The sequence below is a fragment of the Schistocerca gregaria genome, chromosome 8 (assembly GCF_023897955.1).
Source record: "Schistocerca gregaria isolate iqSchGreg1 chromosome 8, iqSchGreg1.2, whole genome shotgun sequence".
In the NCBI taxonomy this organism is placed as follows: Eukaryota; Metazoa; Arthropoda; class Insecta; order Orthoptera; family Acrididae; genus Schistocerca; species Schistocerca gregaria.
Window position 1 is genome coordinate 400,580,154 of NC_064927.1, and position 24,747 is coordinate 400,604,900.

The window sequence follows — 24,747 nt, forward strand, 5'->3', positions numbered from 1 at the left end:
TTTTTGCTGATGATACAAGTATAGTAATAACATCCAAAAACCAAGAACTAAGTGATGTAATTGTAAATGATGTTTTTAACAAAATTATTAAGTGGTTCTCAGCAAACGGACTCTCTTTAAATTTTGATAAAACACAGTATATACAGTTCCGTACAGTAAATGGCACAACTCCAGTAATAAGTACAGACTTTGAACAGAAGTCTGCAGCTAAGGTAGAATTTTCAAAATTTTTAGGTGTGTCCATTGATGAGAGGTTAAACTGGAAGCAACACTTTGATGATCTGCTGAAACGTCTGAGTTCGGCTACGTATGCTATTAGGGTTATTGCAAATTTTTGCGATAAGAATCTCAGTAAATTAGCTTACTATGCCTACTTTCATTCACTGCTTTCGTATGGTATCATATTCTGGGGTAATTCATCGTTGAGTAGAAAAGTATTCATTGCTCAAAAACGTGTAATCAGAATAATTGCTGGAGTTCACCCACGGTCATCCTGCAGACATCTATTTAAGGATCTAGGGATCCTCACAGTAACCTCACAGTATATTTATTCCTTATGAAATTTGTTGTTAATAATCCAGCCCAGTTCAAAAGTAATAGCAGTGTGCATAGCTATAACACCAGGAGAAAGGATGATCTTCGCTATACAGGGTTAAATCTGACTTTGGCACAGAAGGGGGTAAATTATGCTGCCACAAAAGTCTTTGGTCACCTACCAAACAGCATCAAAAGCCTGACAGATAGTCAACCAACATTTAAAAATAAATTATAAGAATTTCTAGATGATAACTCCTTCTACTCATTTTCTGAATTTTTAGATATAAATTAAGGGAGGGAAAAAAATAACTTAAGCATTAGTGTCATGCAATATTTTGTGTAATGTAATATCTTGTACCGACATCTTTCATTAACCTGACACGTTCCACACCATTACGAAGTGTATTCATGATCTATGGAACAAGTGTTAATCTAATGTAATCTAATCTACTGTCTCCCCGATAAAGCCTAACGTGATATGACGCGACGTGACGGTCCGTTGACAGCCTTTGTGAAGGCTGCCATTTGAAATACATTGTGGAATGTTATTACGTGACGTAACATGTAAACGAAAATGTGCTTATACTATTAGCAGATTTCTTAGAACTTTCAATTTTTAATATATAAACTTCTTGTGATATGCCAGTGCAATACTCTTTTATAATGCAAGATTTAATTGAGGAGTGCTGGTCAGTAAGTAAATGAAGCATTGATGAACCGAACCCATATAGCGCACATTCCAGGACCTAAGCACAACAAAATATTCCTTTATACGCTAAAATCAAGAGTTCCGTATGATTACTAAAAATCCTGTTCAGTGGATTTACTGTGATGAAACAACAGTTTGTACGTAATTTTCCGGCTTTGTTCAAGTTCACAGCTTCAACCATCGAAAACTTACCGTGCATCATCTAGGCAGCTACTGGATTCCTTTCCAAAACTATCTGTTTGCAAAAATTTCCTTTTTTCTATGAACTATTTCTCTCGTTTTCTGAGCTTTTAGTTGATCATCAGTTCCCTGAAATTCTGATTTTTACAATCTACTATATGAACCACTAATGTAATTTAATACAAATATTTCTCACGACATATACCGGTCGATAGGAATTACTATGTGAAGCTGTTTGGTTTAGGCGGGAAATAAGATAACAGTTGACGAGAAACATACTGTCAAACGGTTTGGCGGATGTGGAGCTTGTTTGTATACAATGGCTGTGAATGGAAGTTGTGTAAGTCAGTCTTCCTTAGTTCTTGAATCACTGGTTTGCCTCAGTAATGAAAATTTCGTTGATGTGATGTATACTTTTGGTTTATGAGCTTTATTGACTAGCTTTTCACTTAACTTATGTAATAACCGTACATCACGTCACATGCCGGTAACTGATAAACGTCTTCACTTTGTAAACCAAACTTAAATCCCCAGTCATCAATATTGTTCTGCTGTTTCGCAGAGTCTGTAATGTAATGTTTCCAAGGCTGATAATTTTTTTTATACAGTTTGGGTCTCCTGTACCTGTTTCACCACTGAAAGAAAGAAATGAGCGTCTGCAAATAAAAAGAAAGGGAAACTGTCAGGAAGAAACGACGAAGAGCCCAAAAAAGAGGCGTATATCACCTAATTCCTATGCAGGTATTTTACCCTTTTTTTTTAAATTATATTTATACAACTCTTGTTTCGTAAGTAGGTACTGATCGCAACGATTTAAGAAAGAAAGAGGCATTTTGCTTACTTTGGAATACAGTGATCGCTGTCATTTAAACAAAATATTTTGTTTACTGTATGTAACAGTAAGTGCAGTCCGTGAACAGTTAATTGGCTTGCTCATAGAACCTCTAAATTTGTTTTATTTGCGTGGGCACAGGGAATTTGGTAGGTGTCTGGACTAGACATTTACGCATAAAAATGCTTATGATGAAAGAACTTGACATTTTGCATTATTGGGTAAATATGCAGTCAATAGACATAGTCTCCATAATGTGATCCACATCATTCTCATGAACAGCATTGAGTCTTATGGCAGGCAGACTTACTCCTGGAAATCAGCATGTGGATGCCATAACAGAAGGTGTAGTGTGTGCTGTGGACAACAGAGTTAAATTCGTAACACGTGTTCTGAGGCATGTAGTCCGCCTGCTTAGCTGGGTGGTAACATGCTTGCCTTCCATGCACTGGACCCGTGTTTGATTCCCAAACGGATGGGAGATTTTCTCCGCTTGTGGACTGGGTGTTGTGTTGTCCTCATCATCATTTCATCCTCCTCATCAACTGCAAGTCACCCAATGTCACGCCGAATGAAATAAGACTTGCACTTGGCAGCCAAATCCGAATGGGACATCCCAGTCAACAATGCCATAAGATCATTTCATTTTGAAGCATGTAAGAAATTGGATTCTCCCACACACAAATCCATTTATCAGTGGTACAGAACTTGTAGAGAAACAGCACATTTGGTTTCAAATGTCCCATGAGGAACCTGCAGATGATGTGTTTTTGCTGTTAGTTGGGATTACATAAACATGGTGTGATTAGTCATCCTTTTTTTTATGTAGTCTGCAATGACAGGGTATAACCTGTTGGTGAACTGTGTAGTTCCTCAGTTGCCTCCCAACATCAATTTCCGGCAGGATGGTGCCACACCCCTCTGTCTACTCTGCAGAAGACGCCATGACACCTGTCGTGCTTATGAAATGTGCCAAAAAGTGGAATAAGTTAACATTTTGGTATCTGTCTAGCTACAAACTGTGCCCACATTGAACTGTACCAACGTGCATAAATATATTTTGGCTCCTGTGTTCAATGTTGGACAACAAATCTATAAACCTTAATAGGTACAGCAATATTAACTTATGTTTTGTGTGCCTATAGCCCAGAAACCCTGCATAACTGACATAAATGTGATAGAAAGTTACATACATAGATCAAAAGTTAAGTGTTAAAAGTAAACTGTTTAGAAGTATACTTTATGAACATAGTGTGGGTTCCTGTGCTTTCTTGTACATGTATATAGCATTTTGCAAAGAGTCAGTACTTATGTGTGGTGTATCATACTTCATCACACACAGCATCCAGATTCATCTACTTAAATTCAATCTTCAATGTGAGGTACAAAAATTAACCATATTTGTAAAGTGAGGAACTGGTGAATGCACTTGGAAAAGATAACTATGTATTATCAAATATTTAATGAGTTATTAAAAAGTCTTGTTATATTGGTGCTAAAGAACTACTGAGAAGGCAGTTAAGTGTCCAGATAATCTAGTGTCAGAGCTGTATTAGAAGTGATGCTTATGAAAACACCAAGAATATTCATCAATAAACATTCATGTTTTGTCTGCCATCATAGTGTTAACAGTATCTCTGTAAAGTTGACAGGGTTGCAAGCACAACTAGAAATAGTTTCAACTTCATCTTTTTGATCACTAATGTGTTGTCATCCCTGTCATTTGGAAAACTTCATTCAGTGCGTGTAGTGCCTACCTCTGCTATGTGCACTGCTGACTGAAATTGGGAAAAGCCTCTGTTTCTCTTGCTAAATAATGTTGGCTAAATTTAGTGAATCAGGTTAGAGGAAAACTGTGCAACAATTCTGCTCCCACTATTGTACATTTCTAGTTTGATTGATTCAGTTTAGATGGCATCAATAACTATGGTGATAATTTATTACTAATTCAAAACACATTTTCTACCATTTGCTTTCCTTTTGTTAATTTCTAGGCCTATGTTGACCAGTTACACACTCCTAAAGGTCCCCCTTGTTAATGGGACATACAGAAGAGATGATTCTGTATCTATATGTACCTACATACTCTGCAAGCCACCATTTGGTTCACGGCAGAGAGTACCTTGTACCACTACTAGTCATTTCCTTTCCTACTCCACTCGCAGATAGTGAGGGAAAGAGAGTGTCTGTATGCCTCTGTGTGAGCCCTAATTTCTCTTATCTTCGTGGCCCATACACGGAACGTGTGTTCACGGAGGTTGGAATGTTTTGCAGTAAGCTTCAATGCAATTACTCTAAATTTTCTCAGTAGTGTTCCTTGAAAAGAATGTCATCTACCCCCCAGGGATACCCATTTGAGTTGTTCCCGAAGCATCTTCATAATACTTTCAAGTTGTTTGGACCTACCAGTAACAAATCTGGAAGACCGTCACTGAATTGCTTCAGTGTCTTCCTTTAATCCAACCTGGTACTGATACTAAACACTCGAGCAGTACTCAAGAATAGTTGCATTACTGTGCTATATGCAGTCCTCTACAGTAGAACTGTACTTTCCTAAAATTCTCGCAATTAAGTGAAGTCAAGCGTTCATTCACCTTTCTTACCCCAATCATTCCATTTCATGTCATTTGTAAAGTTGTGTCCAGATCATTAAATGGCACAACTACATCAAGCAGGACACTATTAATGCTGTATCTGAACATTGTGGGTTTGTTTTTCCTACTCATCTGCATTATCTTACAATTTTGTCCTAGAAATTTCATCTAAGTTATCTTTTATCGTTCTGCAGTCTCTCATCATCGGCACCTTTCCATACGCCACAGCAGCATCAGCAAACAGCCACAGAATGCTGCCCGTCCTGTCTGCCAGAGCATTTAAATGTATGTAGGAAATAATAGCAGTCCTATCACACTTCCCTGTTGCTCGTCTCATGATACCCTTTTCTCTGATAAACACTCGTCGAGAACAGCATACTTGGTTCTATTACAGTCTGCAGTGGGGCACCATTTTGGACGCTTTTCGGAAATCTAGAAATATGAAATCAGCCTGTTGCCAATAGCCCATAGTTTGTAGTGTATCGTCTGAGAAACGAGCAAGCTAAGATTTGCATGAGTGATGCTTTCTAAAACCTTGCTGATTCATGGGCATAAATTTTTCAGTGTCTAGGAAATTTATTGTTTTCGAGCTCACAGTATGTCCCAGAATTCTGCAGCAAATGGATCTTACGGATATTGCTATGTAATTTTGTGGGTCTATCCTTTTACCCTTCTTATATACAGGAGTCAAGAAGTCACCTTTAGTTCTTTCCAGTTGCTTGGGAGTTTGCACTGTGTGAGAGATTTGCTATAAATAGTAAAGTAAGGGGTGACTGCAGTAGAGTACTCTTTGAAAACCATTTTGTGATTGCATCCTGATATGGTGACATTCATTTTCAACTCTTTTAGTTGTTTCTCTCCAGCAGGATCGCTTATTACTAAAACACAAAATTTGAAACTTTGGCTTTTGTTTTGCTAAACTTTAACTGCCACACCAGACTGCTCAACGAATGACTTGATAGATGCCTTAGACCTGCTTACTGATTTTGTGTAGGACCAGGATTTCCCAGATTCTAGTCCAAATCCCAGGTAATATATGATGGTAATTGTTGTTTTGGCCATAGATCTTTCCACAGGTGCATGAATCTTTAGTAATCTTTACCTGTCCCCATTTGCGCATTCTCTTTTGATCCAAGGGTGCTATGCCAGCCACGCACTTGTCCAGAGCACAATTTACAGTCTGTTTAAACTTTGTCCTAATTCCTCTATGGCCACTGTTCTGGTACTAAATGATTGCAAGTCATTGTCAAAGTGAGATGCTAGCAACTGCTTATCTGCTCTTTCTAGCAGACACTCCCTCATAGCTTTCTTGGCTGATATATAAAACTTTACAGTCATAGTTGCTATGATACCATGATCACTAGTACCTGTCTCTATACTGACGCCATCTGTATGATAGCTACAAGGTCTAAGATATTTCCATTGCATCTGAGCTGCTGAACTAGCTGCTCAAGACAAGTTTTTGGAAAACTTGTTCAAAACTATTTCCCAAAACTTTCCATTTTCATTTGCCTGAAATGAAACCATAGATATCTCAGTTTATACTTGATAGGTTAAAGTCGCCTCCAAGTAGTATTGCATGGTCTGAGTATTATGCACTACTGACTGTAGACTTCCTTTGAATGATTCTAGAACTGTCACATCGGAATTGAGTGTCCAGAAAAAAATGTCTAATGTCTAATGGCTAACTTGGTAACTTCATTGTCATACTCAATTTCAACCTCAATACAGACAATGTTTCTGTCATTTGCAATGAACACTCCTCCACCTGTGGTGTCTAATGTGTTCTTCTGATAAATACTAAATATCTTGCAGCTTTCTACTTTAGGTTTTTAGCCATCTCTCAGTGCCAAGAATAATTTGAGCATGAGAACCTTCCTGCATGGCAGTAAATTTGGGGATTTTGCTATCAATACTTTGACAATTTGCTTATAGAATTTTGGTAGCTTAAATGTCTTTACTGTGAACACAGTTTCATTTCCCTATCTGTGTATCGACTGGAAAGTGTTCATTAGAATACTTCAAACTACTGTCTAGCCTAAAACACTCCCCTGTGCACTCCACAAGTATGCTGCTACCTGAGTAGCTGCTTCCTTTGTGTATTGCACCTCTGACCTGTCAGAGGACCCCTACAATTCTCCACCTGATAATGCAGGTCCAGAAATCTGCTACCAAGACTGTCACATAGTTGTTGAAGCCTTTGGCTGTGACTCACCACTTGGCTCAAAACGAAAAGACCCCAGTAAACTCTGGGAATAATGTGGTTAATAGCAAGTTCTGTTTCCACCCTGCATGCCAATCCAGTTGTCTGTGTGAACTGAGGAAGACATCAGAACCCATGTGACAGCCACAACAGACATATGACTGCACCACGCATGGTTGATAGCTGCAGTCGCGCTGCTTCCACACCTCGGATGAGGCTCCCTGGCAGACATACAGAGTGTGCAGTGGCTTTCTTTCCAGCCTTGAACACTATCTTCCTAAAGGACTCCATAATGTGCCTAATGTTGGAGCTCCTGATAACTTGCTAAGCCCTGCCCTCTTGTGCTTACTTGGACCCTGCTGAAGCAACAGCCACTTGTTCATTTACAGAATGAATAGGGGAGGCCAGGTGCCCAGCCCCCACATTGGCCCTTCATCTTGGGCGAAGCAAACACATTATCACCTACTACTCATCCTGATGTGAGGGCTGATCCATCACACCATTTACACTAGGAGGTGCCTCAGCAGCAGAGCCCATGGGCGAAATAAGTGACACTGGAAGTGTCCCATGAGCCACGCCAGATTTCCTGCCTCTCCTACAGCCTGGGGCAGCAGTTGAAGGTAGCTGATCATAACCAAAACCATTCAACTGTTCACAAACTTCAGCCAGTCTCTCTTTCATCCACACACAGTATGCTCACATTCTACCCATCCTAGTAAGACTAACTGGAGAAGTAAACTATAAAAGCTGACAAATACTTAGATATCCAACTTGTTACCCTTCTGACACGTCGCCAATGGATGCTGATACATTAATGAACAGTGTAGCTGGCTGTGCAGAAGAAATTACAGTGGAGCTACAGACTGCTTGAATTTACACTTACAAAATGTGTATTAACCCTCTTGAATAGAAAGACATGCACAACATGTAAGCAATACATACTGCTAAGAAAACACAGAAAAAACTAAATAAGTAACCTGCTGCTCTGGAGATGTCACAGGTGGCGGATGGAGCCAGACTTAGTCGCTAACTAGGCTGAACCAAACAGTTACTTATCTTCGAAACAAACAAATGAGCAATCCATACGCTCCTGGCTGCCTGAGTATACACTTACAAAACCAACCCAAGATTAACCCTCTTAAATGCAAAAGAAATGCACAAAATTTAAGCCATACATGCTACGAAGAAAACACAGGTAAAGCTGAATACATAACTTGCTACCCTAGAGAAGTGTTGCTTTGAATTTTCCCATTTTGAGAAGACCGAAGGAGCATCTGTTTTCTTGCTAAATACAGTCAACAGCCTAGATTTCATAAATATTTCTTTAAGATGGCCAGTTCTGACTGACATTGCTGACCTGAAGATGACAGCAAAGTTGAAACTGGTTGTCTTAAATAAAGAAATCTGTATGCGATCTAGGCTGTTGCACGTTTTCAGCAAGATATACGTCACAGGCAACAGCTGGAACTATACTGAATGAAGTCAACCCAGAGAAATATTATGTATATTTTTAAACTGGAATGTGCCCATTCAACGGAACATTCTCAAATTGATCTTGTGTGATATATAATTTTTACAAGTACATTTTAATAGGGGGGGAGGGGGGGGGAGGAGGAATAATCACTACTCCAGCAATGCCTGAATAACATTGTTGCATAATGATGGTAGGCAAATAACTTGAGGCTTGTACACAAAATGGAGCAATGAAGATTGGCCAACAGGAGTTCACAGATAATTTGGTATCCATTGTTGTCATTGTCTGCACTAGAGAGAATCCTAAAGACCAAATCACTAATGCACATGAAACAGTGTGCCTTAAACATACTTTCACAGAAAGGTCTGATGTATCAGTTTCTGTGTCCCTGTCATGATAATAGATTCTGTATTTGGAACTGCCCTCTCAGATGGGCAGTTTAAAATCATTTTGTGTGTTACAAGGAATAAACTGACATTTTCATCTTAGATGTTGCATGAACCCCACAGTGATCGGTGTTTGTGAGAGCTTACCCAATCTGTGTGTTACAAAAATTAAACTGCAAATATGTATCTGATCCAACACCAGAAAAATGCTCTTTATGACTCCAAGGAGAGATGCCCAGTATAGCTAGTTTGCAATGTGCTGTTGTGAGACTGCAACCTTAAGCACTGGCCACATTATTCAAACAGTTCATATAACGCACTACAGAAGGCCCTGATATAACAAGTGATTCAAAGTATACTTGCTTGATTTTAAGCTTTATAAAAAATCTTTATGGTTGTCAATTGAAATTAACGGAATCATAGTTTATAGAGCTCTGATTGGATTATGGACTTATGTTGATGTAAGGTCATGGTAGTCTTAAGTTTACACCTTTGACTACTAGTTAAAATGTCTTGTGTCTCTTGATTGATCACAATCACCATTTAGTTTGCACATGTAAATAATCAACAGTGATGGATGATGAGTTTGAGGGAACCCTCTGGCTATAGGTGGGAAACTGCCCATAAAGGTAGAAAGCTCAGCAATTATCAACAACATGAGGGTGCAGAAGACAGTGGAAACCACTGCACTGTGGACCTGTAAGTGAAAAAGTATCATGATGGACTACAGTCTAGATCAGGGATATCACCAGTCACAATGGTGTTTCTCTGTTGTTCATAGGTTAACACATCAGTTTCATATAGCCAGTATGATGATACTTTCACATAACCAATCAAAGGTGAGCAAAAAGGCAATGAATTTCTAGTGTAGAAATTGAATAATTCTCATCAGCACTGTTGTTGAAAATATTTGACTTCTTTTTACAAATATGTTATGAATTAAGAGTACGCGGTTAAGTTCAGACCTAATAGAATAGCTCAAACTGCTGTGAGTGAAATGCAGCATTTAAATTTGTGGTTTTGGTTTCCACAAATATTTGATTGTTTCTTCCAAATGTGTTAAGATATCTGATGTTGTGGGATTCTGACATGGGATTGACGCAGTATTTCTTTGTTTCTTGCTCCAAAAACATTGTCTGTCCGCTACTCTTTCACTTATTCTGTGTGACCAGTAGTTGACATGTGCCATTTCATTGCTATCATACTGTGACTTAGGAAGTCGGGATTAGCATGGAAGGTCAAGGCCTCTATAATGTTGCTCCTTAAACACAACTACTAGCAATAATCAATAATTTAACAATTTATTCAAGACCACATTTATAAAACAGCTAACATACAATCAACACTTGGCTATCTTAAAAAAACAATATCCAAAATGACAAATAGCTTCCTTCTCAAGAAAGCAGCAAATTAGAGTTACTTAATGAACAATAAATTACAATCTGAAGTAATTTATAAGTGTGACTCAGATAATTTTTTTGCCCGATAACACAACTAGCACAATACATTACACTAAATATAATTCATTGATAAGCAAATTTAATTTTTTTTTTAAATATGCTTGAGAGATGTTAAATGTTTATCAAATGGGCAGTGCGGCCAGGTTGCCCTGGGCAAAAGGTGACTTAACTTGAAATGCCAGAAGCAGCAGACCAGCTGTCCAAAACAACACCTAAATGCTGGGGTCCAACCGGGAGTCACTTCCCATTAGACGATATGTCGCAGCTTCTGTGTACCTAAGCGGAACGTGGAGCTGCTCCCACGTACCCCAACTCGCTGGAAACTGGAACACAAACAGACCACAGAAAACAGCAAACACCAAATAAACGTCAATAAGTTAAGAGATCAATAAACAATATAAGTTAAAAAAACCAATAAGTGCTTTCAGTATAAACGACTTAAATTTTGCAATATCAATGCTGTAAAACATTTAAACTAGGACTTATACACAAATGCAATGCTGTAAAATAGTATCAGGCTTCACACACTCATATTTTGCCCAGCCATGTTTGCACATATGAGTAATGCCAACAGTGTGTACAAAGATGAAATAGAAATAATTTCAAGATAATATCACATTATTCAAATGCACAACAAAACTAGGTTTTGTGTCCTTTAATTTCATTGCATAGGTCTGCAATGTAACTGCCAATTGTGCAAGCTTGGTATGCAGAAAATAATAACTAGACTATGACCTAGTATCTTCAATACCTTACAGTTACATCTTTTGGGGGACACTGATTTCCTTAGAGGAACACCTTGCCGGCTGCTCTTACTTCAACACATACATTAGGACAATCAACCAACAAGCGACAGTCGCTGCAACACGAATAGTTCCATGAAACAAAGCCACCAAAACCACTTACACCTTCGATGGAGAGCGCTTTTCGAAATGGTATCGAGGTAATGGTCTGTTCGAGAAAACAGGCACCAAAGCAATGCGACGAGCAGTGCCCGGAGTTGACATCAGACAGGTGCACCACAAACTCCTGTCTGTCCTGCAAGATAGACCGGCCACGCCACTGCTGACCGAGCCCACATGTTTTGCTCCTTCATCCCCTCAAGCATGTCATAGCGCCTCGTAGAGAGTCTGAGGACCAACTCGCCAACTGCAAATACCTGCCGCCAGATCACAACAGGGGTAAAGATCGTAATACAGCCGGGTAATCGATAGTCATGCCAAAGAGCTGGTGTGCCAGTAAAGACGCACCACGGCTCACATACCTCAAGACAAGTGCTGACATTGTGCATGAAACACATAGGCTAAGTACACTACTGGACCTGCTCTATACTTTTACCATCACGAGCTGTTGGCAAGAGATTCTAGATTAGCCTCCAACTCAAATCTGCTGGAGGAGAGTGCAAAGGGGAAGTGACTATGAGAAAAACATTGGAAAAACCAATGAAACTGTTACATTGCAACAGTTAGAGTGCAGAATGTCAGAAATCTGAAAGTCATGGAGAAGCTATAAAATCTGAAAAGAGAAATGAAAACGCTCAGTTTAGATGTAGTAGGATCATTGTAGTTAACATGGAACTTTAATAAATCATATCAATAGCAGCAGAAAATGTGTAACAGGAGTAGAATTTGTTATGTTGATACAATGTTCAAAATTCACAAGATCAGAAGGTCTGGAGGCATGAAGATACAATTTGGATTACATCGTGGTGGCACTGAAATTCTGAAATTTGGTATTGAATTTTAAGGCTTCCCCAGGAAATTACATAGACTTACAAGGGGATTGGTTTATTTAACAATGAGATAAATCTTTGCCCACACTGAAACTGAGTTTGTCGTCTCCCTGTGATCCTAGTAAAGCCAGCCATTACCGGTAAAAAGAGTGGTGAGCGACCCTTTACTTTTTCTCAGTTTCTTCAGGACTCAAAGACATGAATGTCATTTGTCTTTTGACTTCCAGTGCTTTGCACTTAATGATTTAAAGTGGTGCAGTTTCACACCCATCTCCCCCCTCCTCCCTTCACCACCTGGTCCACACTTAGGTAAACCAGACTGTCTCTCCTGCATAGCATTGTGGTTCATTCTTCCCGTTCTTATGTTGAAAGGCTTGTTGAAGCAGCTGGAAGCTATTGTATAGTCAGCCAGCAGTTCCCTGACCATTCCTAGATTTACCACATTCACTATATTGGTATAAGGTTCTGGATATCTTAAAGGTTTCCTATTATTTTGAGTTTTGAATGTGCATGCCCTTGCCACAGCCTCTGTTGTAATCCAAAGCTGTTGAAATGGAGGCATGCTCAGTAAGGTCTCCATCACAGCAGTAGGCGTGCTGCTAATTCGGTCATGGCTAAGCATAACAGTCTCTGTGCCTTCTCGAGCTCCTTAGCAATCACCGTCTGTGTTGCTTCATTGTGCCAAACTGTTACCTCATAAATTATCATAGGTCTTACTGCAGTGGTATATATCCAGTACATACTCCTGGGACTTGGATCCCCATTTCTACCACAGGCACTTCTAGTGCATTTAAGAGCACGTTTCACCTTGGAACATACATTCTTTATGTTCGGTGGCCATGATAGTTTTGCATCCAAGGTTACCCCTAGATTTTTCACAGCCCCTCTACTGCTAGAATTCTGTTGAAAAGTTTGAGATTCCAGTTAATGTCCTGGATTTGCTTGTTTGTGGAAGGTACTAAGACAATTTTACTGGGACTGCCCCTTAGATTCTGTTTCCTGCACCAATTTTGCATGAAGATCAGTGGACGTGTGCCACTGTTCTAACAGTACTAGCAAATTTGCAAGTACTACTATGCTGAATCATCAGTGTATCCTTGTCAGAATGAGCCTGTAGTATTTAGCTCTTAAGTAAGTTCATTCACCACTAGGTTCCACAGTCATCATCATCATAATCATCTTGGACAGTTTCCAGCCTCTGGCCAATTCTGTTACAGACATAGGCCTCTCCATCGTCTTCTGTCTTGCCACCATCTCTCTGTTTTCGCCTTAGTCCAGTCTTCTTTCTTCTGGACACATTCCTCCACTCGTTTCAGCCATCTGTCTCTCAGTGTTCCTCTTGGTCTCTATCCTTTCTGTTTCATCTCGTGTAGCCCCCTGGGTATCCTCTTCTCCTCCATTCTCTTAATATTCCCATACCATCTCAGCCTTGATTTCTCTATCTCCTTCTGTAATGGTTCCACCTTCATTAACTCTCTGATCCTCTCATTTCTTAACCTGTCTGTCTTTGTCACTCCAATACTGTTCCTCAAGAATTTCATTTTACTTGCTTGTACTTTGCTTTTCTTTCTTCGTTTCGTAACCCAGGTTTCAGATGCATATGTCAGGGTTGGGACATAGTATGACCAGTATATAACCTTCTTAGTGATTTGGGGTACGTCTTTGCTCCACCTCAGGCTTCTGACACTCTTCCGAAATGCTTCTGCTTTTCTCCTCCACTCATTTATTTCTCTGTCGTTTTTTCCCATCTTCCTGTACCAGGCTTCCTAGGTACTTGAAACTCTTCACTCTCCTCAGTCATTCCCCACCAATTGTTATCCAGTTGTTCCTCTCTCTTTTGTTCTTTTTGTGATAATCATCTCATTCTTACTTATACTAAATTTCATCCCATATTCTTGTACTGTTCATTCCCATACGTCCAACTGCTCTTGTACTTCCTCCTCTTTATTCCTGCAAATCATCAGATCATCTGCAAACACCATAGCTTTCATCTTTCCTTCACCAGTTACTAGTTCTACTGTACTCATTATATTATCCATCACTACAATGAAGAGTAATGCTGAAAGTGCACTTTCATGCCTCAAGCCATTCTTCTGTTCAGTCCAAGCTGATCTCTCTCCTCCCACTTCTCACACTTCCATGGTATATTTCCCTTATCCTTTTAATAATCTGTTTTGCTACTCCTCTGTTCTCCAGGGCTTTCCAAACTTTGCTTCTACGTACACTATCATACGCTTCATCAATGTCCATGAATGTCATTAGTAGATCTACTCCATATTCATAATGCTGTTCCTGCAGTAGTCTTACAGCAAAAATTAGATCCACCATGGACCTTCCTGTTCTGAAGCCATCTTGCTCTTCTCTCATACCTCCTAATTTTGCCCGAATTCGTGCTTCCAAAATTTTTTTCAATAATCTTTGTACAATGACTCATCAATGTTATCCCCCCAGTAGTTCTTGCACTCTTTTCTATATCCCTTCTTAAAGATCGGGACAATTATTCCCTTCTTCCAGTCTTCTTGGATCATCTTCTGTTTCCTCACAATTTTCATTACTCAATATAGCCATTGTGTCCCCACCTTTCCTGCTGCTCTTACCATCTCCACACTTAGTTCATTCAGACCTGGTGACTTCCGTCCCTTCATCTTGCCCAGTGCCTCTTCCATTTCTCCTTATGTAAGGTCTTCTTCTATTTGCTGGTCCTCCTCTTTTTTTTTCTCCTTGGCTTGTTGCTCCTCATCCAGGTTTCCATTTGGGTTCAGGTGTTCTTCAAAATACTGCTTCCACATATTCTTGAGTTCCTCATTATTCTCTATATCTAGGTCACTTTAGTTCACCATTCGGGCATAATCTGTTGTACCGTTCTTCCTCTTTTAATCATTCCATATAACACCTTTTTTTTTTGAACCGTCATTATCCTTCTCCATCATTCTGGTCCTCTGTTCCATCCACTTTCTTCTCCCCTGCACCACCACTCTTTTTGCTTCTTTCTTTCTTGCTTGATACTGTTCTCTTGTCTCTACTGTTCTCTTCTGGAACCATATTCTAAAGGCTCCATTCTTCTTCTGTACTATATCCTTTGTTTTATCATTCCACCAGGGTTTTCCTCTCCATCTCTTTTTTGTTGCTTGTCCTCCCACATATTGCTTCCGCCACACTAACTAATGGAAAAAAGGATGTTTGACATACTGGCTTTAGCTGAAACATTATGGAAAGGAGAAGGAAAGAGAGAAATGAGGAAAGGCTACCAACGGTACTGGAGTGGAAATGAGGAGGGAAGGAGAAAAGGAGTGGGAAGAGATGGATTAAAAGAGTAATTGAAGAGAATGAGTGATAGGATGATGAAGATCAAATTACAACTCAAGGGGATGACCATAGAGGCAATATAAGTATATGCGTCACAGGTGGGTTGCAATTCTGAGGAGAAGCAAGAGTTCAAAGAGGAAATGAAGAAGCAGATGGGAAGGAAGAATGTGATAGTTAATGCGCTTGTAGGAAGAGAAAGACAAGGCTGCGAAAGTGAGCATGGACCAAAAACTTGGAGCTGCTGAAATGAGGAAGGTGAAAGGCTATTAGTTCTGTTAAAGAAATGGCTTGCTGGTTTGGAACTCTTGGTTCAGTCAAAGAGAGAGCCACACGATTACCTGGTACATTCCAGACTTAAAGAGAAAGTCAATAGGTGACTACTTCCTGTACGATAGTGTGATGAATAGGAACATCATTGACATTAGGGTAATACCATCAGAGGCCTTGGATAGTGACCATCGTTTGCTGGTAAACGAACTTGAGAGGGGATAAGGATTATAAAGGGACAGAAAACTAGGAAAGACATATAAGAGTATGGAAGTTGAAGGAGGAAGGAAGCAGGCTACAGTATCTACAAGAAGTAAAGGAAAGCGTCACAAAGTATGAACCAAAAACGGTAAAAGAGTAATGGAGTAGATTCAAGGCAACATTAGTAAGTAGGTTCCACAGTAGTGACTGCAAAACACCATCTTGCAGACACCATCTGCTGTTATTTCTCATTTTTTATTTTCTTTCATCGTGGTGGCTTCTATCTTTCATCTACTTGGCATGGTTTTAATCAACCAGCATCTTAATGCCCTGCTCTTCTGCAGCTTTAACCATAGATTCGAATGTTATACTGCTAGACACCCCCTCGATGTCCAGAGAGAACAATTTCCTGAAAGTGTAGAGCTTTTTCCACTTTTTCGTGAAGTACTGTTTCATGTGATTTGCCTGGTTGATAAACATTTCGGTTTTTATGTCAAGGAACCCCACTTAATTTCCTTTCTCTGTCATACATATTAACAGTTTTTCTAATGTCTTCAGGAAAAAGGAAGAGAGTGATAGATCTTGTGTCCTGAACCTGAGATTAATCATTTCTCATGGCTTCAGAGTGAAAACAACCTTTACTATCTTCTATGTATTAGGAATGACTCTTGCTGCTAGGCTGATTCCAAACAGTCTGCATAGGAATCTGATTAATCCATTTCCTACTTCTTGCAGTAGAGCTGGAAAAATTCCTGTGGGTGTGATAACTTTTTTTAGTGATTGAAACATTCCCACTGGATTTTTTAAACCAACATATTCTCCCCCCTGTGCGTCCAGGATTAGAATAGGCCCAAGGTATTCCTGCCTGTCGTAAGAGCCGACTAAAAGGGGTCCCTCACTTTTTGGCCCTGCGAGTTCCGGTCCCATTCTTTGGTTTGACCTATGTGGTGCACAAGTTATCCATAGTGCCCTTAGATTCGATCTCCTGAGTCTCTTGTCATGACTCTGCATCTCCAACTGCTATTCAACTATTTGGGCGAGGGCACTTTTGAGGGTATGACATCTTCTTCTGTTGTCTCCTTGGATTTCTCTGCGCCCAGTATCCAGCACGATAGCCAGTCCATTGTGGTAGGGCTGTCATGTACCCATTTGGTGGTAGCCCCCTGACAACACAGGGATTGCACCACTGATGCCTGAGCTGTAAACTCACCACGTATGCCATGGAATAGATGACTGTCTTCCTGGGGCATCAGGACTCCCGGCAAGGCCATCATGCCAGTTGACCTTTTCTGTGGCTGTGTGGCGCCTGTGGAGAGAGCCCCTGATAGTAGTGAGTGGCATCAGGGTGGATGACCCGCAATGAAGCAGACTATTCCATCTCTTGCTGGTGACCGTACAGTGCCAGCAGTCTCTAAGAAGGGCAAGATTGAATACAATGCTGACAGGTATGACCCTAAATCGTTTCCTTCCCTCGCTAGACCATGGGAGGAACATAGGGCTACAGAACGGAGAGAGCCATATTTGCGTCGGTTTTTAGTCTGTAGCAGAACTGATGGGGACTCCTTTCTACCTAAGAAGCATCAGTTTTTCGTTGAAAACCTTGAAGATAAGTTTGGAGAAGTGACAGCACTATCCAAGATGCAAAACGGCGCAGACTTAATTCAGACCGCATCCCCAACCCAGTCCCAAGGATTACTCACCTGTGACAAGCTGGATGATATTCCTGTTTCCATCGCTCCCCCTAAAAGCCTCACCGTGGTCCAAGGGATCATTTTCCATCATGATCTCCTCTTGCTGTCTGACGGCAAGCTCCGTGCCATTTTAGAACGGCGGGGTGTTCATTTCATCAGACACATTTTCAGGGGACCCAAAGACAACAGGGTTGCTAGCGGTGCCTTCATCTTGGCCTATGAGGGTCATTCATTGCCTGAAAATGTCAAGGTGATGGTTTACCGCTGTGACGTTAAACCATCCGTCCCTCCCCCTATGCGCTGCTTTAAGTGCTGGAAGTTTGGGCATTGGCAATGCCATGTCTGATTGCTATGTTCCGGAGAATGGTGTTCCCCAGGGCAATGTCCTCAGTGTCACATTGTTTGCCATCGCTATCAATGGCATTTTCTCCACAGTCAGGAGCCCTGTCAGATGCTCTTTGTTTGTGGGTGACTTTGCAATCTTCTACTCTTCCTCTGGTCTTACGATGCCGAGCCAGCTACAGCTGACCATTAGGAGGCTGGAAACTTGAGTCCAGATAACTGGCTTTCGATTCTCACCTGAGAAGATCGTGTGTGTTAATTTTAACCATGCTCATCGGAGTTTTAACCAACCATTGCTTACAATGGGTGACTGTATTTTACATTTTCAAGACACTGTGCACTTTTTAGGTTTATTATTTGACTCTAAATTAGCATGGCTCCCACACCTGAAAGACCTATAAACAAAGGCTTCCGGTTGTTGAACATTTTGAAATGCCTTGGCAGAAAAACATGGGGAGCTGACAGGTCCCACCTCTTGCAGTTTTATAGGGCATTTGTTCGATCACACTTAGACTATGGCAGCATGGTCTACAAATCGATCCATCCTTCCTTCCTCCGAATGTTAAATGCTGTCCATCATGACGGCATTCTGATATCGACTGGAGCCTTTCGGACCAGTTCAGTTCAGAGTCTTGTGTGCAGAGGCTGGTGAACCACCACTCTTTATTCGGCGACATAACCTTTTGGCTGAAAATCTCAGTATCACCTCAGTCATTGGCATTTAGTTCAGTGATCCAACCCACTTTCAAATGACTGTTCAGGAATCGGCCCCAAGTGGCCGAGCCATTTGGTATTCATGCTACAGACTGTCTCAAGGATCTGGATATCTCAGACATGAAATTACACACCCAGGGTTGGAACACACTGCTGCCTTAGTGTCTTCAGAGGCCGAAAGTGATTTTAAACTGGGCACAGTACAAGAAAAGTTGTACTCCAGATTTGGTATTTACAAATTTGTTTTCGTCTATTTTAAGTGGATACCGTAGTTTTATCATTATTTATACAGATGGATCCCAGCAGGAAAATGCTCTTGGTTGTTCTGCTGTTTTCCCTGATGGGGCTTTTAAAGTGCATCTTCTAGAACGATTTACAAATTATGATGCAGAGTTATATGGCATTCTGATGGCACTGGAGAGGGCTCACAGGTCTAGAAACTACAGAATGAGTATTTTTAACAATTTTGTGTTGCAGTATATTAATTTTGATCATAAAAATTGATAGTTCCCTTGCCTACAGTTAAGGTAATGCCATATTACAACTGTTATTATTTTATACAGACATGTCCGTTTAATCTTCTATTTAAAACTAGTAATTACTACATGCTACATCCTTATGTTATGGGCAGTTTCTTCATATTTTTTGCAAATTCTTCTCTTTGAAGTAATTTCTGTCTCTTTCATTAAATATCACTTGGCAATAATTATTGTAAGATGACAATATATATGACCATAAATGTACATACCAGAATTGCAGTGCATTGTATTGTTTACAGGTCTATCATATTCTACAGTTTGTGACTCACAGTGTGTTGCATTACGCAGTGTAGCAAAGAGGAATGAATATCTCTAGAAAGAGCAATGGCAGAAGTTGGAAACCAAAAATATGTACAGGGAAGCTATTGCATAGTGTTGATGAAAAAAATACTTCAGCTGATCAATGAAAGAAAGAAATGCAAAAATGATATGAAAAAGAAAAGAATAGAGCAATAGGAATCATGTAGAAATGTAATTGATAGGGAAAATCAAGGAATCTCAAGCAGTATGGCTGAAAAAAGAGGAGGAGGAGGAGGAGGAGGAGGAGAAGAAGAAGAAGAAATCTAAAATGAAATTGTCATCAGAAGGGAAATTTCAGGATATATAAAAGTGAAAATAACGTATGGTAAAATTAAAATCAAAGCTGCCAACATTAAAAGCACTAGAGTACTCCTACTGTTAAATACAGGTTGGAGTAAAGAGAAGGAAAGGGTACTAAGGGGGAAAACCTTAAGTTGTTGAAATCGAAGAAGAAAATGGGTGCAAATTTGTAACACAAGCAGAAATCTCGTATTAGTCATTTTGAAATATCTGTTGAAGACTTGTGATGAGAAAGGTAGAAAGCATAGATAACAATACTTCAGAATTTTTAGAATAGTTTGGGGGCGGGCACCAGTTATTTAAGTCAGTGCAAAGAATCTGTGATTAGTGACATATGCTTAGATTTTTGGAAGGATATCATCCACAAAGTCTGAGATCATTGGCAGATAAGTGTAAGAACTGTCAAAGACTCAGCTCGTGCATCAAAGTTGCTGCCAAGAATAGTATTCAGAAGAATAGTAAAGAAAATTAAAATCACATTTAATAATTGTCAATTTCACATTAGGAAAGGTAAATTGCTCCAGATACAGAGTTTTGATGTTCTGCTTGATAATGGAATGAAGACTTAGGAAAACTATGTGCTTTTCATTGGATTTGCCGGCTGGTGTGGCCTGGTAGTTCTCAGCACTTCAGTCTGGAACTGTGCGACTGCTACAGCCACAGGTTCGGATATGGATATGTGTGATGTCCTTAGGTTAGTTAGGTTTAAGTAGTTCTAAGTTCTAGGGGACTGATGACCTCAGATGTTAAGTCCCATAGTGCTCAGAGCCATTTGAACCATTTCTTCATTAGCTTTGCTGATCCAGGGGGGGGTGGGGGGGGGGGGGCGGAAACAGGCTGAAAATTTTTTGAAATTCTAAGAAAAAAAAGTATAAGCTATAGAGGTAGCCAGGCAATCTGCAGTGTGTACAAGAACCAAGAGTGATATAGAGGGTTAGACCAAGAGAGAGGAACTGCAATTAAAAGGGCATAGTGGGGTAAGAATACAGTCTTTCTTTCTTTTTAGCCAGTATATTGAGGAAGCAGTTAAGGTTATAAATGGAAGTAGATAAAAATTCAGGAATGATCAGTCTGAGTGAGCCCAGAATATGGACTGAGAATAAACCAAAGGAACACATCAACAATGTGGAGTAACAAAATAATGAGATTAGCAGTAAACTGGTGTTATAACCTTTAATCACAATAATTGCGTGGATTTTCACACTCTCTCTTAGAAACAATAGCTGATCACATGATTACAACTCTGTCTCTCGTATTCGACTGCTGTGCCGTGACATGCGGCCGGTGCCGTTCGTAGCTAGGTGGCGCTCCCGCGCTCATCCGATTTGCGGAGCGCCTCTATCGCCGTTTGTGCGTACTGTCGTGGCGGCACTGTTAAATGTCGTGGCACTATCACAACACTTTTCCCCCCTTGAAAAAAATAAACACTCACTTCCTTGGAGACATGGACAGCGCAGAGACATCCATGGCCTCTTGTGAGGCCCCGAGGAGATCCCTCGCAGAGACACGGGAGTATGGTCGAAAATGTCCAGGACGGAAGCTCGTGCGTGGAACGTGCCTCCTGGATGAGATGATGGGTGAAAACTCCGGAGCAGCATCCATAGGTGTCATTGACCTGGGAGTGTGCTCCAGCGAGATGGGTCCCGGAGAAGGCGGCGTCGCGACTGGGGCCGGTTCCGGAGTACTTGGAAGCGGCAGCGACAGCGGCTGCATCAACACGGACGGTAGATCGGCAGCAGCGACAGGACTGGCGTCTCGAGCTGGTGGAGGCGAAGGATGGGGCGGTGGCACAGGCATGGCCACCGCTCGTGGGCACATCTGGTCGTAATGGCGATCAACCGTGCCGTCGCCCGTACGGATTTCACAAAGCCGGCGGCCGCGAAGAGCCTTGACCACCCCTGGAATCCATTTAGGGCGAGATCCATACCCTCGTGCCCACACGTCGGCGCCCACCGAGTATTTTCCCGCACTAGGGGACACAGTACAAGGCCTGACAGGGTGAAGCAGGTGCAGTAGAGTGCGCGGTTGGCGGCCATGCAAGAGTTCAGCAGGGCTGCGATCACCCAGAGGTGTGAAGCGATAAGAACTCAGAAATTGCAGCAGGGCGTCATCTGTGGAAAAATCACTAAGGAATTTTTTCATCTGGCATTTGAAAGTGCGGACAAGGTGCTCGACCTCCCCATTCGATTGCGGATGGAAGGGAGGTGCGGTAACATGATGAATCCCTTGTCCAGTACAAAAATCATGGAAGGCCTGCGAAGAGAACTGAGGGCCATTGTCCGTGACGATCGTGGATGGAAGACCTTCTAGCGCAAAGATTTTGGACAAAGCCAGCGTCGTCGCCGCAGTGGTGGGCGACGGACATCTAACAACAAATGGAAACTTCGAGAAGGCGTCAATCAACAGTAGCCAATAAGTACCGAGGAAGGGGCCAGCAAAGTCGGCGTGCACCCGTTCCCATGGCTGAGCTGGATCAGGCCACGGAGAGGGCATTGTACGAGGTGCCGCCAGTTGTTGAGCACACTGGCCACATGCAGCAACCATATGGGCGATGTCCGAATCAATGCCGGGCCAATAAACGTGCCTGCGGGCCAGGGACTTAGTCCGAGAAATTCCCCAATGGCCTCCGTGCAACAGTTTGAGAACATCTTTACGAAGAGAGGCTGGCACCACGACCCGTGGAGATGCGCCATCTGTGGCCAGAAGAACAACACCATCACGAACAGACAGACGAAGGCGCAAGGCATGGTAGTTGCGAAGGGGATCCGATGCCCAGCCCCCGGTCCTGTCCGGCCAACCTCGTTGAACAAAACCGATCACCCGACGCAGGACCGGGTCCCGCGCAGTAGCTGACGCGACCTGCAAACCTGTAAGTGGAAAGCCCTCGACTGCATGACGTTCTTCCTCATCAATGTGAAAACAGAGGAGTTCATCGCGATCGAAAACAGGGTCGGGGCCCATCGGCAATCGCGACAATGCATCCGCGTTTGCGTGCTGGGCCGTGGGGCGATAGTGAATCTCATAATGAAAACGAGACAAGTATAAGGCCCAACGTTGCAGGCGGTGAGCTGCCTTATCCGGAAGTGACGCCGAGGGGCTGAACAGAGAGACCAGCGGTTTGTGGTCGGTGATGAGGTGAAACTTAGAACCATACAAAAAAAACGCTGAACTTTTTTAGAGCATAAATGATAGCGAGCGCCTCCTTTTCGATTTGAGAGTAACGCCGTTGCGCCTCGTTGAGGGTCTTGGAAGCATAGGCAATGGGTCGTTACGACCCATCCTCATACCGATGGGCGAGAACAGCCCCTAGGCCATACTGTGACGCGTCAGTCGCCAGAACCAAGTGCTGACCCGGACGGAATGTGGCAAGACAAGGCGCCGACTGCAAATGAGCCTTCAGGCGGACAAAAGCCTGCTCACAACCGTCGGACCAACAGAAGGGGACGTTTTTGCATAACAGCTGATGCAGAGGATAAGCTACCGCTGCTGCGGATGGAATGAATTTGTGATAATAAGCAATCTTGCCTAGAAACGCCTGAAGTTCTTTGACCGTAGATGGCCGGGGTAGAGCGTTAATGGCCGCAACGTGCTCACGGAGAGGGCGTATGCCCTCACGGGACAAGTGGAAACCAAGATACTCAATGGAGGGTTGGAAGAACTGTGACTTGTCCAGATTGCACCTCAACCCAGCCGAATGCAAAACCCGAAACAGTGAACGTAAATTACGAAGGTGCTCCGCAGTGGAGGCTCCCGTGACAACAATGTCATCTAGATAGTTTATGCAGCCGGGAACGGAAGCCGTGAGCTGTTCCAAAAGCCGCTGAAAAATGGCCGGTGCGCTAGCGACGCCAAATGGTAATCGCTGGTACTGATACAACCCACAAGGAGTGTTGATAACGAGAAATTCCTTGGAAGGAGCGTCCAACGGCAACTGATGGTACGCCTCCGATAAGTCAAGTTTGGAAAAGAACTGGCCCCCAGCGAGCTTGGTAAACAACTCCTCAGGACGAGGAAGAGGATAAGTGTCAATGAGGCTCTGAGCGTTGACAGTGGCTTTAAAGTCACCACACAATCGCAGACTCCCGTTTGGTTTAGAAACCACCACGATCGGCGATGCCCATTCGCTGGAGGTAACCGGAAGGAGAATCCCTGAAGCTGTTAACCTGTCTAGCTCAGCCTTGACAGGTGCACGCAACGCCACCGGAATAGGGCGTGCCCGGAAAAACTTAGGGCGAGCCGTAGGTTTAAGAGTAATGTGGGCTGCAAAATCCTTGGCACAACCCAGACCAGCAGAGAACACGGACGAAAATTCACAACACAATCCATCCAGCTGTTGATACGGAATGTCCTCAGATATGAGGTGCACATCATCAGCAATGGAGAACCCGAACAACTGGAAAGCATCATAACCGAACAGGTTTTCAGTGCCCGCATGATCCACCACATAAAACGTGAGGGGCCGAACAACAGACTTGTAGGCAGTGGAAGCATCAAACTGGCCCATGATAGGAATTTTCTGCTGATTATAAGTCCTCAGATTGCGCGTAACTGGAGACAAAGGAGGGGAGCCCAACACCAAATAGGTGCGAGAATTAATGAGAGTTACTGCAGAGCCAGTGTCCACTTGCATGCGGATGTCTTTATTCAGAACACGAACAGTAACAAACAACTTATTTGTTTGAGAAAGCACACAGTGAACATCCATGTCCGACGCCTCGTCCTCGTCGACAGGAACTTTATGGGACTGACACACAGAAGCAATGTGGCCTTTTTTCCTACATGAATTACACGTGGCCCAACGTTTTGGACATGCTGCCCTGTCGTGCTGTACGAAACAACGGGAGCAAGGAGGAAGCGCGGAACGAACCGGCTTCTGTGGTTGCTGGTTTCGCTGCGAGCGTTGCGGCCCAACGCGACGTTGTTTACGCGAGTGAACCGCCGCCACATCTTCGTTCTCCTGTGCAACAGGCAAATTGTCCT

General features: G+C 42.1%; 1 protein-coding gene across 1 annotated transcript in view; it reads left to right on the plus strand.

Annotated features, from left to right (window-relative positions):
• The first annotated feature begins 1,660 nt into the window (after positions 1–1,660).
• Positions 1,661–24,747, plus strand: part of LOC126284296 (DNA replication ATP-dependent helicase/nuclease DNA2) — a 154,805-nt gene continuing 131,718 nt past the window's right edge. The window contains exons 1-2 of the mRNA XM_049983126.1: positions 1,661–1,766; positions 2,035–2,167. Of these exons, the coding sequence (XP_049839083.1) occupies positions 1,746–1,766; positions 2,035–2,167 (154 nt within the window). The 5' untranslated portion in view covers positions 1,661–1,745. The remainder of the gene's footprint in view (positions 1,767–2,034; positions 2,168–24,747) is intronic.